This window comes from Chinchilla lanigera, unplaced genomic scaffold (assembly GCF_000276665.1).
Source record: "Chinchilla lanigera isolate Chin_1 unplaced genomic scaffold, ChiLan1.0 scaffold00119, whole genome shotgun sequence".
Lineage (NCBI taxonomy): Eukaryota > Metazoa > Chordata > Mammalia > Rodentia > Chinchillidae > Chinchilla > Chinchilla lanigera.
Window position 1 is genome coordinate 3,590,716 of NW_004955520.1, and position 15,560 is coordinate 3,606,275.

General features: G+C 48.7%; 1 protein-coding gene across 1 annotated transcript in view; it reads left to right on the forward strand.

Annotated features, from left to right (window-relative positions):
* Eprs (glutamyl-prolyl-tRNA synthetase) overlaps window positions 1-15,300 on the forward strand; it is a 55,458-nt gene extending 40,158 nt beyond the window's left edge. Inside the window, exons 19-32 of the mRNA XM_005409277.2 lie at window positions 717-947; window positions 1,775-2,037; window positions 4,079-4,130; window positions 4,576-4,785; window positions 5,100-5,172; window positions 6,333-6,412; window positions 6,753-6,854; window positions 7,694-7,849; window positions 8,855-9,052; window positions 9,460-9,633; window positions 11,642-11,802; window positions 13,585-13,663; window positions 14,804-14,868; window positions 14,953-15,300. Of these exons, the coding sequence (XP_005409334.1) occupies window positions 717-947; window positions 1,775-2,037; window positions 4,079-4,130; window positions 4,576-4,785; window positions 5,100-5,172; window positions 6,333-6,412; window positions 6,753-6,854; window positions 7,694-7,849; window positions 8,855-9,052; window positions 9,460-9,633; window positions 11,642-11,802; window positions 13,585-13,663; window positions 14,804-14,868; window positions 14,953-15,103 (1,995 nt within the window). The 3' untranslated portion in view covers window positions 15,104-15,300. The remainder of the gene's footprint in view (window positions 1-716; window positions 948-1,774; window positions 2,038-4,078; window positions 4,131-4,575; window positions 4,786-5,099; window positions 5,173-6,332; window positions 6,413-6,752; window positions 6,855-7,693; window positions 7,850-8,854; window positions 9,053-9,459; window positions 9,634-11,641; window positions 11,803-13,584; window positions 13,664-14,803; window positions 14,869-14,952) is intronic.
* The last annotated feature ends 260 nt before the right edge of the window (window positions 15,301-15,560 follow it).

The window sequence follows — 15,560 nt, forward strand, 5'->3', positions numbered from 1 at the left end:
GCCACTATCCTCAGCTATCAATACTTTTTAATGCTGTGATGATACAAACATCTACGTGTTATGTGTTTTCATGATTAGAATCACATCTTTTATTTTTTTATTTTTTATTTTTTTGGTTTTTCTCCGGTACCGGGAACTGAACTCACGACCTTGCGCTTGCCAGGCAGGCGCTTTTGCCGCTGAGCTAAATCCCCAGCCCAGAATCAGGGTCTGACATGGGCAGTTTGCATTGGTGTCTGTTTTTATAAGGTGAAATGTGTATATACGATTATTTTTATGACTTGTATATGGAAATGTGTGTGATTTATATTAACTGTCCTTTACCTTTATCTGCTGCTTGGGGCTGGTGCTCTAACATGGCTTCTGTGGGCCTCATTTCCATGGAGATTGGCTCCGGGACCCTTGGGTACCAAACTCAGAGGCGGCTCAAGTCCTGATACACAGCAGCAGTGTCTGCATGTAACCTGCACATGTCCCTCCTGCTGAAAACTACATCAGGGCACGTGCTGTGTGGTTATTGTGCTGTCAGAGATGACGATGACAGGGACTGAGTCTAGACATGTGCAGTACAGAGAACTGTTATTTCCCGAGTATCGTCAATCCTTGGTTAGTGAACATGTGGATACTGAGGGCTGGCTGTTTTTTTAGTGATAATAAACTGAAATTTTCAGAAAGTTTAGGAATTAATAAGTATCTCTTTTCTCCTTCTATCTCAGGCTAAAATAAATGAAGCTGTTGAGTGCTTACTGTCCCTGAAAGCTGAGTACAAAGAGAAAACCGGGAAGGACTATGTGCCCGGCCAGCCACCGTCAGCAACCCTAGAGCCCCACCCGGCCAGCAACTATGCGCCTGCTGGCCCGGAAACCCCGGAGGCCAGGGCACTGTACGACAGAGTGGCTGCTCAAGGAGAAGTGGTTCGAAAACTTAAAGCTGAAAAAGCTTCTACGGTTAGCACTGCATTTGCATGTTTTTGTTTTTTACATTTCACATGCTGTTCTTTGCCTAAAACACTTTCTGTCCCCATCAGATCCAGCTAATTTCTCTTATTTCAGTTCTCAACTCTCTTATCTTGACTTTTAAAGAAATTTTTGTCAGTTGTTTTTTCCCCCAACTAGATGTGCCTGGATCTTTTCATATGACACTGTCCTTCCCAGGCATAGCACACACTTAAGGACACTGCATTTTAATTGTTTGTCAAATCATCTCTTTTCCTCTGATCTGTGAGGTCCTAGATTTTCGGGACCCAGACCCAGTAGTGCCTAGCACCTTGTAGACCTTTCATATTTGATTGGTCCTCTTACAGCTCTGTCAGTCTCAAATAGACTTTTATCTTGAGCTCTAATACGGATTATTTATTTTTACAAATTCCCGTGCATGGAAAAGGGGAAGTTGTCATAGGTTTTGAGGTTTAGCTGGTTGCACAGACACCTGATTACTGCCATTGCTAAGCTTGCGAAATGTTTAACACACGTCGCTTAATGGCTGTCCTTCGCTATTCTCTGTATTCATTTTATTTTGTATATTTCTCCAAGTATTTTAAATTGAAATGGCCACATGTGCCTGGGGACTAGTGTTTGGACAGTGCAGCCACAGCCTCTGGTGCTTCGCACTCTTTTGCACACTCATGTCTCTGCTTGTTAAACTCTCCCACCCTCGCCTAGCCACCCCTGCCTTGCTTGTCCTGCAAGCCCACTTGGTGCGCTGTGTTGCGTGCGTGCAGTGTCCATCCTGGACAGCGAGAAACGTTTGCATGCGAACCTCCCTCTCTGCCCAGGATCAGGTGGACCCTGCCGTGCAAGCGCTGCTGGAGCTGAAGGCACAGTACAAGGCCCTGGTGGGAGTGGAGTACAAGCCCGTGTCTGCCACCGGGGCTGAGGACAGAGGCAAGAAGAAGAAAGAAAAGGAGAACAAATCTGAAAAGCAAAACAAGCCTCAGACACCAGACGACGGCCATGGGAAGGACCCTGCTAAAAGCCAGGGGAGCGGGCTGGCGCCCAGCGGCGCAGGGGAGGGGCAGGGCCCCAAGAAGCAGACGCGGTAAGCAGAGGCCACCGCCCGTGCAGACCCAGGCAGGACTGTGAAGGAATCCAGTGTTTATGCTAGTTTTTAAATAACAATTTTGGTTAATTTGGCTATCAGATCAGAGGCTGCTAAAGCTGAAATGCCCAAAGAATAGCATCTGTTAATTTTCAGTTTATTTAATTTAAGATAGGTGACATAGTTTATTTGCTTGGTTTAAGAATCTCAGAACATAAATTCCTATGCTCATTTTCCAACTTCACAGTTTTCTGCTGTCACTGAAATGTATCGGTAACCACTGTTACAGGTAGAGCACCCTTAATGTGGAAGTCTGCCGAGACACATTGAACTGTAATACTGCTATAGCTATATTCAGAAAACTCCAAAATCAGAAGTGCTTGTGGTCTCAGGTATATTGGAAAAGGGGTGCACATTCTGGATCCACTAACATAGGAAATACAAATGTATTAAACCTTCTTATCCTCCCCTTTAACTAGACATTGTTTTGCACCTTGAGCAGGTTTTCCAAATTACATGGGAACCAAACTTCATTCCCAGTAGTATTTTTGCATTGGTTATTTAAATATAAAACAAAGCTGGATTAAAAACAAAACAGTGGGCTACTTGTCCCTTCTAGGATCTTTCAATCTGTTTGAGTAATGTCATTTTCCTGTCTATAAACCCACCCCAAAATTAGAACATTATGATAGGTTTTCTTTAATGGCTTAATAAGAAAATGCTGTTACTGAGATTCTTTGGTTTTAGGTTTCATTAGCTGAATTTGACATTCCGTTGCGGCTTACCTCACTTTATGTACACGTCGTCTCCTGGAATAAGACAATACAGTGGTTATTCTCTCTGCCTGCTAATTAGGTGGCACAGGTTACAGAACAGTGGAAGAGAGACTAGAACTTCTCACTCTTTACATTGGTATTGCTTAGGAAAGGGCTGAATTTCCCATAATCATTTGGTTGAGGTGTGTCAGTAAAATAATGAGGAATGAAAATACATTAAATATTTGTCAGTACAGCCTTATTTGTAAAGTCTAAAAAGATGTACTCCCTTTTTTGGAAAGGGGCCTATTGGAGGTTGAGCCCAGGCCCTTCAAATTGAACCAAATTATGTAGATCATGAAACCAAATTTCCCTGGGTAGTTGATACTTCAAGGAAATGATTACTGTCTACAGTAGTTTCTATTGCAGATCAAATATACAGGATCTACTGCCACAGTTTTTATTTACTACAAGAGGAAAAAACTTAGAGTCATTGTACACTTCCGTTTGTATATGTGTAAATAGGTAGAAGTTGTCTCTGTTTCTTTGTTACTTTCAGCAAGACACTGGTCTTACTAACTATAATTTTATATGGGTTGAGATTAAGATTTTCTTTAGTGTGGAATATATGTGAATAGTCTGTTTTTATTACAAATACATTACCTTAGAAAGAACTGTATAAAAGAGATGTCTGCATTAAAATCACAGCTTTTGTTAGATTTTGCTTGCTAAGTTTTTTGTGTGCAGTATCTTGCCACTTTTAAGAATAGTAATAGAACTGTTGTCTAGGTTAAAAGCTGTGTTTTTCTGCAGTGCTGAGGATTGAGCGCAGGCCCTGGTGTGTGCTAGACAAGCACTCTCCCATTCAGCTGTTTGCCAGCTTCCCAGAACTTATTTTCACGACAGCCTGCAAATGGTTTGAATGTGTCCTAAGTACAGTGGGTGTGCTGGAAATGTCACTTCAAATCCATGTGTTAATGCTGCTTGGAGGTGGAACCTTTGGGGGTCACTAAGGTAGCTGAGGTCGTGAAAGTGGGGCCCTCACCCGGCGGCGTTGGTGAGTTTATAGGGAGAACAGTGGCCACACCCAGCGAGAGCCCACGCCGTGCTGTGATCCTGCAGAAAGCCCCATCCTGTGTGTCGCTGACCGCCAGCCAGGAGCCAGATAAACTGACAGTCTCTATAGATGGCCCAGCACTGGGTTTTGGTATAGCAACAGGAAACATACACAGGCTAAGAGCAACGGTGGAATGAAAGGTTTCATACTTTGTTTCTCACATCCGCAGGTTGGGTCTTGAGGCAAGAAAAGAAGAAAATCTTGCTGATTGGTATTCTCAGGTGAGTATGCCTTCAGTTGTTTCTAAGGTTTACATTTTTTAGAGGCTGCTGTCTGTCCGGGTTCTGCAGTCCAAGTACAGAGTTAGTAGTTGTAATACTCCACACTGCCTCTTGTCTTCCAATGTCACAGTTCGCAAAGCGTGGTCATCTGTGTTACTGACTAGAAACGGAGTCCTGTGAGATGGGTAGTTGTCATTTGAACTGTTTACGCGTGGTGAGGTGAAGGTTAGGCCAGAGTCACAGGTGGGAAAAGCAGAAGCAGGGTTGGAACTGAGGTCTGGTAAGAGCACTGGCCCTGTGGCTCCTCAGTACCGAGGCTCTGCCTTGCCTTGCCCGAGCCTTGGAGTCAGCGGGAGGCCCCAGGCTGGAGCTGTGCTCCCCGATTCTCTTGCACGTGTGTTGGAAATTCTGTTCCGTCTTTACAGACTGTCTCTCTCGTTGAAAGGTCATCACGAAGTCCGAGATGATCGAGTACTACGATGTGAGCGGCTGCTACATCCTCCGGCCCTGGGCATACTCCATCTGGGAGTCCATCCAGGCCTTCTTCAACGCTGAGATCAAGAAGCTGGGTGTCGAGAACTGCTACTTCCCCATCTTCGTGTCTCAGAGCGCGCTGGAGAAGGAGAAGACGCACATTGCCGACTTTGCCCCTGAGGTGAGGGAGCCTGCTTTTTCTGTTGTTTTTTTTTTCCTCCATTTTTGTTTCATAAACTCATAAGTATATTTTCAGCAGCTTAAAACAACCGATTTAGAAAAATACGTAAAGCCATTTTAGTTAAAAAATTCTATGTCTGTCTTCTTGGCAAGTTGTGATTCTGTTTTTCATGTTACTGAGTTAGCTGGCTTGTTCTTTGCCTCTCAGGAATGGCAGAGCAGCTCTTTAATTTGCCTTAATTGATGTTGAGCAAGACTGCATTTGTGCTGTTGGGCTGTTGGGCACGAGGGTGAGAAACGCCTTTCTCTTCCTAGGTGGCTTGGGTTACGAGGTCTGGGAAGACGGAGCTGGCAGAGCCGATCGCCATCCGCCCCACCAGTGAGACAGGTGGGCCAGTGGGCGTGGGGCTTGCACCAGCATCCGGGTTCATGACCCTGCCAGCTGTGTGACGCCGAGCCAGTGCTGGCAAAGACCGAAAGAAACCTCAGCTACGGTTGCACGGTGCCCACAGTGTTTATTGCGGAGCCCTTTATCATTAGGATGCAGAGGGCTTTTTTACATACTCGGTATTTTAAAATTTGGTGCTGTAATTTTTCAGAGCTTTTCCAAGAATCTTACTGAGATAATTTTTATTCCTTGAATGATTGTAAAATTGGAAACACTGATACTTTGTGCCATATTTGTGATTCTTACAGATTTTATTCCTCACTTTAATAATCTAGAGTAACATGTGTGTTGGCTTTGTAAGGTTGCCAAGCGCTGTTGTCTGCCTTATCTTTCACCCTCACTGCAGTGCTCTGAGGAAGGCAGAGAGGCAGCTGTTATTTCCCTTTTGCAGATCAAGAAAGATCTCTGAAAAGCCTGGTCATTTTCCTAGAATTGCACCGAGTAAATAGTGCCACTGACAGTTTGAGCCTCTAGGCTTGATAATGTCTGCTAATGGAGATGTCCTCCTTCAGAGTTAAGCAGTGTTTGCTCTTTGGTACTTCCGGTGACCCTTTTATATGTGTGTTGTTGAAAATATGGCACCAGCTTTTGTCTCATAACAGGTTGGCAGTTTGGTTTAGCTGTGCTACTTGTAGATCATGGGTAGGCAGGGTGTAATTCATGGCAGGAGCTTTCCCCCTCAGGGTAGGTAGATGCATCAAGATCTAACCAAGGTTCTGACTGTCGTACATAACTGCTGGAGTCAGGAAGTTCGTTACCTTACCATTGGAATTGACAAGACATTTACTGAATGAGTTGACTGTGGGAATCAAACAGGATAATGAATGCAGAGAACTTAGCACAAAACATGGCATATATTAGTGTTTTCAGAAATAAAACACGAAAGCAGTCAGAGTAAGTTAAGTATAAATGTCACGTGAAGAATATGAGATGTGATCAAATCTAGGTGGATTTATATGTGCAAGTAACATGCAGTGCCTTTGGCGTAATCATTGCAGGCGCTGGAAACACATTCCACAAATGCACATCTTCGATCCTGCTACTTAGTTGCTAGCTTAACTCTAGGGGCCTCAGGTGACCGCCGTCTCTTTGTCTTTCAGTCATGTACCCCACGTATGCAAAGTGGGTGCAGTCCCACAGAGACCTGCCCATCCGGCTCAACCAGTGGTGCAATGTGGTGGTAGGTGCACACCCTCCTCAGATTGGTGCTCGTGGCATTTTATTTTCAAAGCATACTGTGTCCCTTACTGTGGGTTTTTTTGTTGTTTTTTGTTGTTGTTGTTGTTGCTGTTGTTTTTCCGGTACTGGGAATCGAACTCACACCTTCACGCTTGCCAGGCAGGCGCTGTGCCGCTGAGCTAAATCCCCAGCCCCTCTTACTTTGGTGTTGAAAGGACTGCCAGTCTGAGCCGTGTGGGAGGTGTTTGGGTCCCAGTTACGGGCCTCGCTTGTCTTCCCCGGGAGGTGGCTCGCGGGACCGCAGCGCCCCCCACAGCGACACTGTGCCTGGCTTCTTGCAGCGCTGGGAGTTCAAGCACCCGCAGCCTTTCCTGCGCACCCGGGAGTTCCTCTGGCAGGAGGGGCACAGTGCTTTCGCCACCTTTGAGGAAGCAGCAGAAGAGGTAGAGAAGTTGTTTCCCGTTTTCTGATACTCTGCTGGAAAAATGCATTCAAGCTCTGCTTTATTTTGTTATTTGAAAGTTAGGTAACATCTGTAAAAAGGAAAATAAAATTAACTCAAATGCACATAGATTTTAGAAACTGTTCTCTGAAATTTTGTTAGTTCATCATACAATATATGCAAGAATTTTTTGTTCTGTTTTTCTTGGACAGGGTCTTGGTATGTTGCCGAGGCAGGCTCCAAAAACTCTTAATCTGCCTGCCTCAACCTCCTGAGTGCTGGAATTATAGGTGTGTAGCCCTGTACCTGGCCAAAATATGCTCTTTTAAATTTTCAGTTTAAAATATTTTGAACTTCGGGGGAGGGAAAATATTGTGGACTTTCACTTAGGAGGCTGAGCCAGGAGGGTCACTGAGCTCGAGGCCAGCCTGGGCTGCACAGTGCATTCGAGGCCAGCCTGAACTACATAGTAAGACCCTGTCTCATAAAAAGCAAAACAAAAATTAACATAATTTGGACTTTAACGTGGGAAAAATTGCAATCCAGTAATTCAAATTAATCATTTTTCAGGAAATTTTTACTCTGAGTAGTGTATATGCCTCATAGGTATTGATTTTTCTCTCATTTTCTAAACTTACGTACATTTGTAAAAGTTACTTGCCTTGCCAGTGCTTTGTTGGTTATCTTCTCTTACGGTCTCACATGGGCTGCTTGAACCTTCCCATGAAGAAGCTTCACTGTTAGAAGTGCTGTCCGCAGCACGGTCTTAGGTAGGCTGTGCCTCTCTGTAACCCCCGTGTCAGCCCAGAGTTCGGACACATGGCCTCTCGGCGCCCGCAGGTCCTGCAGATCCTCGAGTTATACGCACGGGTGTACGAGGAGCTCCTGGCCATCCCTGTGGTCAAGGGCAGGAAGACGGAGAAGGAGAAGTTTGCGGGCGGAGACTACACGACGACGGTGGAGGCCTTCATATCCGCCAGCGGCAGAGCCATCCAGGTACCGCACTGCTGCGCCACGCCTGCCCTCGCTGCCACGGCGGCGTCCTCACAGACGTGGGTGCTGTGGCACATGCGCACAGTCACCGTGGGAGACAGTGTGGGCTTCCTCGGCCAACTGCAGGTGGAACCGTGTGGGGCTGAGCGGCCCTACCTGTGGGTGTGGAGGCGGGGAGGCCGCAGCCCGACTCAGCCAGCGGTGCTCGCAGTAGCCCAGAGGTGTCCACTGGCCGCCGGGCAGATACCACAGGCATAGCGCTTGCACGCAGGTGTACTCCTCAGCCCTAGTGCACCATGCGGTCCTGTCACCTGCAGCGACACAGATGGCGCGAGATCGTTAGGTGAAAGAAGCCAGGCCCTGGAAGACGAGCGCCGCCCGTGCACACCCGCGTGCTCTCCTGCCGTCGAGGCAGGCGGGGAGGGCAGCAGCGGGTGCCGAGTCACCAGCCAGGGCGAGTGCTGGCTGCAGCTGGATGCTAGGATAGCTATGGATAGCAGTGACCACATTTCCAAGTGCTAAAGGAAAACTGAACCTTGAACCCGAGCGACACATCGTATGATGTGTGTATTGACAGAGATAGCACGCCTCGTTAATGTGCCCCGTTTTTATTTACCTCTTAAATATAAGGGAATAAAAATACATTTGTTTCATTACTTTCTAGGCCATGTAGGAATTTAAGCACATCTGTCCTTGTCTTGTGAGTGTCCCCACTGAGTTAAATCATGTTCCGGATCCTGAGATACCAAGGCATGGACTCTCTCAGGTCCGGGGTGTAGTTATTTCTGTGAATGGGGTCGCCCAGAGCAAAGCATTGGTATAGCAGTTTTTGACTAATTCTTGTCTTTTGTTGTATCAGTTACACTTACATTTGAAAACCTTATTTAATGTAAGGAAAAAAATAGAGATAAGACAGGTATAGTGCCATTTTGTAGCATGGGATCTTACAGTAATCATTTTCAAAGGCATAATTGGTCACTAAAATTAAAGCTTATATGTCTCTTTTAGGGAGCAACATCACATCATCTAGGCCAGAACTTTTCTAAAATGTGTGAAATCGTTTTTGAAGACCCCAAGAAACCAGGAGAGAAGCAGTTTGCTTACCAGTGCTCCTGGGGCCTGACCACGCGCACCATCGGCGTGATGATCATGGTGCACGGGGACAACATGGGCTTGGTCTTGCCGCCCCGGGTGGCCTCTGTCCAGGTAGGACACTCGTGCTCATTCCTTCTGTGAAGTGCAAGCTGTGTTTGCTGGAGGAAACTAGGAAGAGTGGCGCTCTGAGTACCATGCAGGTCGATTTTCTTGTGATAGAGAAGATGCAGAGCACAGCCAGGCCTCGGCATTGTGTAACTGTGTGTGCCATTGGCTTACTACTCCTGGTCTTTGAATTTTTAAGGCTGCTTAGTGTAACACTTCACAGGTCACACTTTGAAATGATTTCGGAGAGGTGAAATGAAGTGAGATCAGCTAAGTGACAATGCGTTGAGCATACATGGGTGGTGCATGGCTCGTGCTTAGATGCGATGTGTAGATCACAGGTCTCCAGGGTGTGTGCACAGATGTAGGTCTCCCTGGGTGCTGACCTGTCTCCTCCATCCTCCGGGTTCTAGGTGGTGGTCATTCCTTGTGGCATCACGAACGCGCTGTCTGAGGAAGACAAGGAGGCCCTGATGGCCAAGTGCAATGATTACCGCACGCGGCTGCTCAGTGCCAACATCCGCGCCCGTGTCGACTTGCGAGATAACTATTCTCCAGGGTGGAAGTTCAATCACTGGGAGCTCAAGGTGAATTCCTTCCTTGCGTCTTTGGCCCACACACCCCAGTTTAGATCTGGACCTTTTCTATTCTGTTACAAAATGAAAGGGATTTTCATTACTTTTCTCTGTTTTGGCAAACGGTGAGCACTGACGTGGTCCACACCTTGCCGCAGTGACCCTAAAGCTGACGTAGGCTGGGGACCAGGGTGTGGCTCAGTGGGGAGCAGGTGCCTGGCGGGTGCAGGGCCTTGGTTGGGTCCCAGCACTGCCCCACTTCAAAAGTAGTTTCTGTAGGAGCTTATTTCAGTAAAAATGATCCCAATAAAAAAGGTCACAAGCCTGTGTTCGTTACGGATCAACCTCATGTGGGTATATGAAACCATACACACCAGAATTCATGTAAGTTATTTGAGCAGTAAGACAGACTACAGTGTTGCCTCACTGTCGTGGTGACAATGCATGTCTCTGTCCTCAGTCTCATTTGTGACACATGTGAATCTTTAGTGGGAAACTAGGATTTCTAGAGTATGATTTTAAAGCCCTGCGGCTTTTTTTTCAGGCTCAGAGTGACTTTTAGTATGCCAATCAGTATTAATAGGACACAAGTGAAACACAAGTGCAAACATGTTTTAGGCCAAAATTGAGAAAACAGAACAGTCACAATGTTTTTTTCAAGGTGTTAGGCAGTATTATCAGTCAAATGGCTACTACCAGATAAAACACATTTTGAAAAACCTGGAAACAGAAGTCATTCTGGCATTTCAAGCAGCGATAGACGCTATTACCAAGATCAGCTGATATACAAGATAATGAAAGAAAGCAGGCAAAACATTCTAAAACAGACTAACCATACAGTCAAGTATAAAACTTGGGAGGGAGGAAGAGGTATTTTAAAAAGGAGTCAAGGACATTTTCAGAAAGAGAGTTACAAAACTAGTAATAATTCAACTACATTAATACAGCATTCCAAGGGGGGAGAGGTGTGTTCTTCACTGCATTAGCTTCAAGGAGTTCAAGCGGGTGGGGGGAGCAAATAGCTGCTTTCCATCAAGAGCAGTTAATATTGCACAAAGTGTTTCAAAAGAAAGCGTATTAACAGTGATGATTGCCTAATGCTACAATTTTCCAGCAAAGACAGAACTAAAACAGCAAATTCACAAGGCAGTACTACCACAGAATTATCATTCCATGGTTCACGCAGTGCCTACAAAGTGCTCTGAGTTGGATATGCAGTTCATAATTTTGAAAAAAGCAAGCAGAAGTACAGGATTGACACACAGGCACATCAGAGGCTAGGTAGTACTGAGTCTTTTAGCATTTCCCTTGTTTGAGGGACGTGCAGGTTTGTAATAAAGCCCTTGAGTCCTTTGTACAGGTCACTATGGGGAAAACACCTTTTATTACAGTACGAGGAACAATAAACTGTAAGCAGCACACGGCCGCAGGGTGAGCCCTATGGAGGTTGTGGTGCAGCGTCCAGCAGTGACGGATACCCTGGCGCCGTGCCTCTGCTGTGGGGTACATGCAGCAGCGAAATTGTACATGGAGGCGTGTGACTTGTCTGAAAAAATCCCATTAGTTTTGGAGGATCATTCACTTCACAGTAATCGTTTAAAACCTCTTGTTTATCAGGTAAAGTTCTGGGTCCTAGAGACCAGAGGTCTGTCGAGCCCTGTGGCTCAGTCCCCCGAGACACAGCTGCAGAGGCCCGGTCGGGTGCAGTAGGAACTGTCCCCAGGTCCCATGTGGGAGCCTGAAGAGAGGGAAGCCCATCTAAACACTGACCTTCCTAGTTTCTTCTTGAAGTGCTTCCTTAGCCCAGAACCACTTGGGCAGTAGATATTTCTCCTTAGTTACAGCTTTTTTCTCATGAGAGGTTTCGGTGACACCTTGGGAGTAGTATCTGCATTTTTCTCACTTGATTGCACTGCTTTTTGGATGCATTGTGATTTACAGTAGACAAAGCCATGAAGTGAGCTGGCATTCCAGCGGAGACACGGCTTGAGCCACTCTGACCGCCCTGCTTGTCTCACAGGGAGTTCCCATTCGACTTGAAGTTGGGCCCCGCGACATGAAGAGCTGTCAGTTTGTCGCTGTCCGGCGGGACACTGGAGAAAAGCTGACGGTGGCTGAGAGTGAGGCCGAGGCGAAACTGGAGGCTATGTTGGAAGAGATCCACGCTAACCTCTTCCAAAGGTGCTTGCTAAGCGTGTTCCCTCACGCTTTCAGGTCCCACCCAGCCTCTACGGCTGAACCAAGGGACGTCTGGGTTGCCCCTGCGTGACTGCCCTCAGCTCCCAGGCAGCTTCACTTGCTCCCCTGTGGTTGTGGCCTGGGTTGTGGTGGTTTCCCAGGGCCTTCTGTTTCCCCCAGGAGTGCAGCAGTGGGCTGTCCGTCCCCGGGACTGCTTGGGTTAGCTTTATTGTGCTGACGTGTGTTCGCGATGCAGAATTGTCCCGTTTGTGTCGGGGACTTGGTGATGTATCTTTTCAGTCCTTTCCCCATCCTTTCTGCCTCCCTCTCTCTCTGAAGCCCCTCCCCAGCTCTGAGAGTCTGCCTTCATGGCCCCTACCATCTCTCCTACATTGTACTCATTTACATATTTGTCTTTTCATGTAGGAGAAACATACATTGTTTTACCTTTCTGTCTCTTATTTCGCTTAGCATGATGGTCTCAGATTACATCATTTTCCTGCAGATGACAGGAGTTCATTCTTCTTTATGACTAATAGTCTGTTTCGTATCTGTACCGTGTTTGCTTTATCCATGTGTGTGCTGGTGGACATTGGGCTGTTTCCAGAGCTTAGCTGTTGTGAATTGTGGGTATAAACATGATTGTGCTCATATAGTATGGCATCTCTAATGCTTTGGGAAGCATCCCTAGGAGGGGCTGTGGACCCAGGCGTTGATGACATGTAAATGTGAGAAGGACTAAGGCTTTCACTCCCACCTGCTGCGTATGCCTTGCTAGCTTTAGTGAATAGCAGTGTCTGGCATCTTCCTGAGACAGAGGTGCAGTTGTCGGTAGAGGGCCTGGCACCCAGTGTGCACAGTTCCCCAGGGGACTGGAGTGGAAGGAGGGCCGAGGCCTCTTGGTTAGGTTCAGGGGCAGCATGGGAGGACTCACGGCTGTCCAGGCCTGGATTCTTTTAGGATCACAGCGCTCCAGGGATCTCTCCTGCGCCAGGTTAGTGGCACGCTCATGGGAACCTGTTTGCTCTCGTGCCCACTGGAAGCAGAACGCAGGTGCAGCGCAGACGAGAGGGGCTTGCGGGGGAGGCCGCACCTGCACCTTTCCCGTGTGCGTCCTGATGCCCGGCTTGGCGCACTCAAGGCCCCGGTGCGGCTGACCGGGAAGGCGTGACTCATCTCCGCCTTCGGTGTGTGCTCACGTAGGGATTTAGGCAGGTGATTTTGCCTCTCTTGTGCGTCTAAAGTGGGGCTGAGAAGTAGCTGGAGGTGGTTTTAGGGTTGGTTTGGTGCATGCATGATGCAGTTCAAGGTCTGTGCACTGAGGACAGGCCGTGCTGGCAGAGATGGGCTGGCACTCGCGCGCGCTCCGGCGGTGCTTCTGCTCTGTGTTGCTCTTCCAGCCTCCCGGAGCTTTGGGACAGAAGTGTGTCCCAGCACCACCCACCCCCAGCTTGCTGTTCTGTGGGAGAGGGACTGAGGGCAGTGGGTAGGAAGTAACCCGGACTGCTGAGTGATGAGGGTGTCCCCGGGCATCAGTGTCAGCCCAGGGAGCGAGTGGCCGTGCACAGGAAGTGAGCACCAGCTGTGTGGCCCAAGAGTCCCGTGTGGCATGTTGGTCAGATGACTGTCATTCACCTCTGGAGGCCATTGCTAATGGCGGTGTTGACATTCACATTGAGCTTTTCTAAGTCTCAGGTTTCTCTTTAAATTATGTTTATCTTACCTATATTTAAAAATTTTGTTACATTTGTAAGACAAATTATATATTATCTAAACTTTTGGTAGGGCTTCTGAAGACCTTAAGACCCACATGGTAGTGGCAGATACAATGGAAGACCTTCAGAAGACGCTTGACTCTGGGAAGGTGAGAGCTCTCGCCCTGCTTCCTCCTGCGGTGTGGGGTGGGCCGGGGTTGTGGGCGCGGGCGGGGGAGCTCCGGCTGAGCCACACCCCAGCCCCGGCACGCGTGAAGACGCAGTCGGCTCAGGAAGTCGTGTGCTAGGACTCGCAGGGTTAAGCGTGGTGCCCATCCCTAGTCAAGCCTGTCCTCTGGGGTGGTTGGGTAGCACTCGGGCGCTCTGCTGCTCTCCGCCGGCCAGGAACGCTCCGGTCACCCTGCGGTGTGCGCGTCCATTCCGTCTGCCTGCTAGCGCTCTGTGACCAAAAATTGTCGCTCGTTACCTCGGGTTGATATGAGCAGTGTTCTGGATACGTGGACGGAGCCCTCTGTGGGGCCCTCCGTGGATCGGTCTTATTTTTTATTGCCGTTCTGCAGGTGGAAACCAGGCCCTTCTCATGGGCCACACCCGCAGTGTCGTTCTGTTAGGGTTAGTGTGTGTTTGTGCTACACGGTAAGTGCATCTGTCGTGTGGGATTGGTGCACACACACATTATACTTGAATTTTTTTTACTTTATTCTTTTACTTTGAGACACAGTCTCACCAAGTTACTGGGCTTGAACTTGCGATTCTCCTCTCTCGGCCTGCCAGAGTACTGGGGTACAGGCCCCGCCATGGTTGGCCTGTCTTAGTTCTAGAAATGCAATGTGTAGGTTCCTAAAAACAGGGTAGCAAGTCAGTTGCTCTCTGTCTTCTGACCGTGTATTCATCGAACTCTGTGCAAGGTGGGGAAGAGTGCTGCCGTGTCTGAGCCACGGCAAAAGGAGGTCTGCCTCTGGCTCCTTTGAATCCCCTCAGCTCCCCGCTCCGGGGGCTGGTGGCAGAGCAGGGTAGAAGCAGAGGACACCTCTGTCCCGAGCAGACATGCCCCTGGGGCTCAGGCCCGTCCCACTCAGTGAGCACTTCCTGTGTAGCCACAGTGAGTGGGTTTTAGATGGGGACGAGCTGCTTCCTTCTGCCAGCTCTAAGCGAAGTCCTTCGCTCGTTTGTGAGGGCAGCATGGCCCGCAGAGGGCTGGCAGCCTGTGCTGTGCTGTGCTCGCGAGCTGTACACAGAGCTCTTGGAGTGGAAGGGCGTCAGTACCGAGTGCTCCCCTCTCTCCCTAGATCGCACAGATCCCGTTCTGTGGGGAAATTGAGTGCGAGGACTGGATCAAGAAGACCACCGCCAGGTAAGCGCAGTGTGACGCGGGAGCTGTGCGGAGAGGGCCGGGACACAGCTTGACGATGGCGCTGCCGCCCGTGTCTCCCCACAGGGACCAGGACCTGGAGCCTGGGGCCCCCTCCATGGGCGCAAAGAGCCTCTGCATCCCCTTCCAGCCGCTGCGGGAGCTGCCGCCCGGGGCCGTGTGCGTGTGCGGCAGGAGCCCCGCCAAGTTCTACACCCTGTTCGGCCGGAGCTACTGAGGACAGTGCGGAGCTCTCCTTCCTCGCTTTTTAAAGAATCGACACCAATGTCTTCTCAGATACAGTTTTATGATTTTTTTAAAAATAAAACTTGTAAAAGGAGGTCATGTGAGACAGCTCTTCTTACACCTGACTTCACGTTGGAGAAGACTTTCCTGTAAACTACCCGGCAATAAATACTATGAGTTAATACCGCTTCATGTACTCGCTGATTTATAAGACTCTGCACTGTGTCCGAGCAACTTGCGCCACAGGCTGGAGGTCACACAAGCACCCCTCGCGTGTCCCGGACCGCGCTTCCCCTCTCTCTAGTGCCCGTGGTGGCTTTTAAAAGCCCCAGTCCTCCGGCGGCCCCCGTGAGCCGCCGCCTCCCTCCTCAGCCCTCCCCTGCCCCGGCACTCCACCGGGTCGCTGCCCCCCTGGCCCTCGTGCTGTCTGCGGGCCTTGCTCCTCGGCC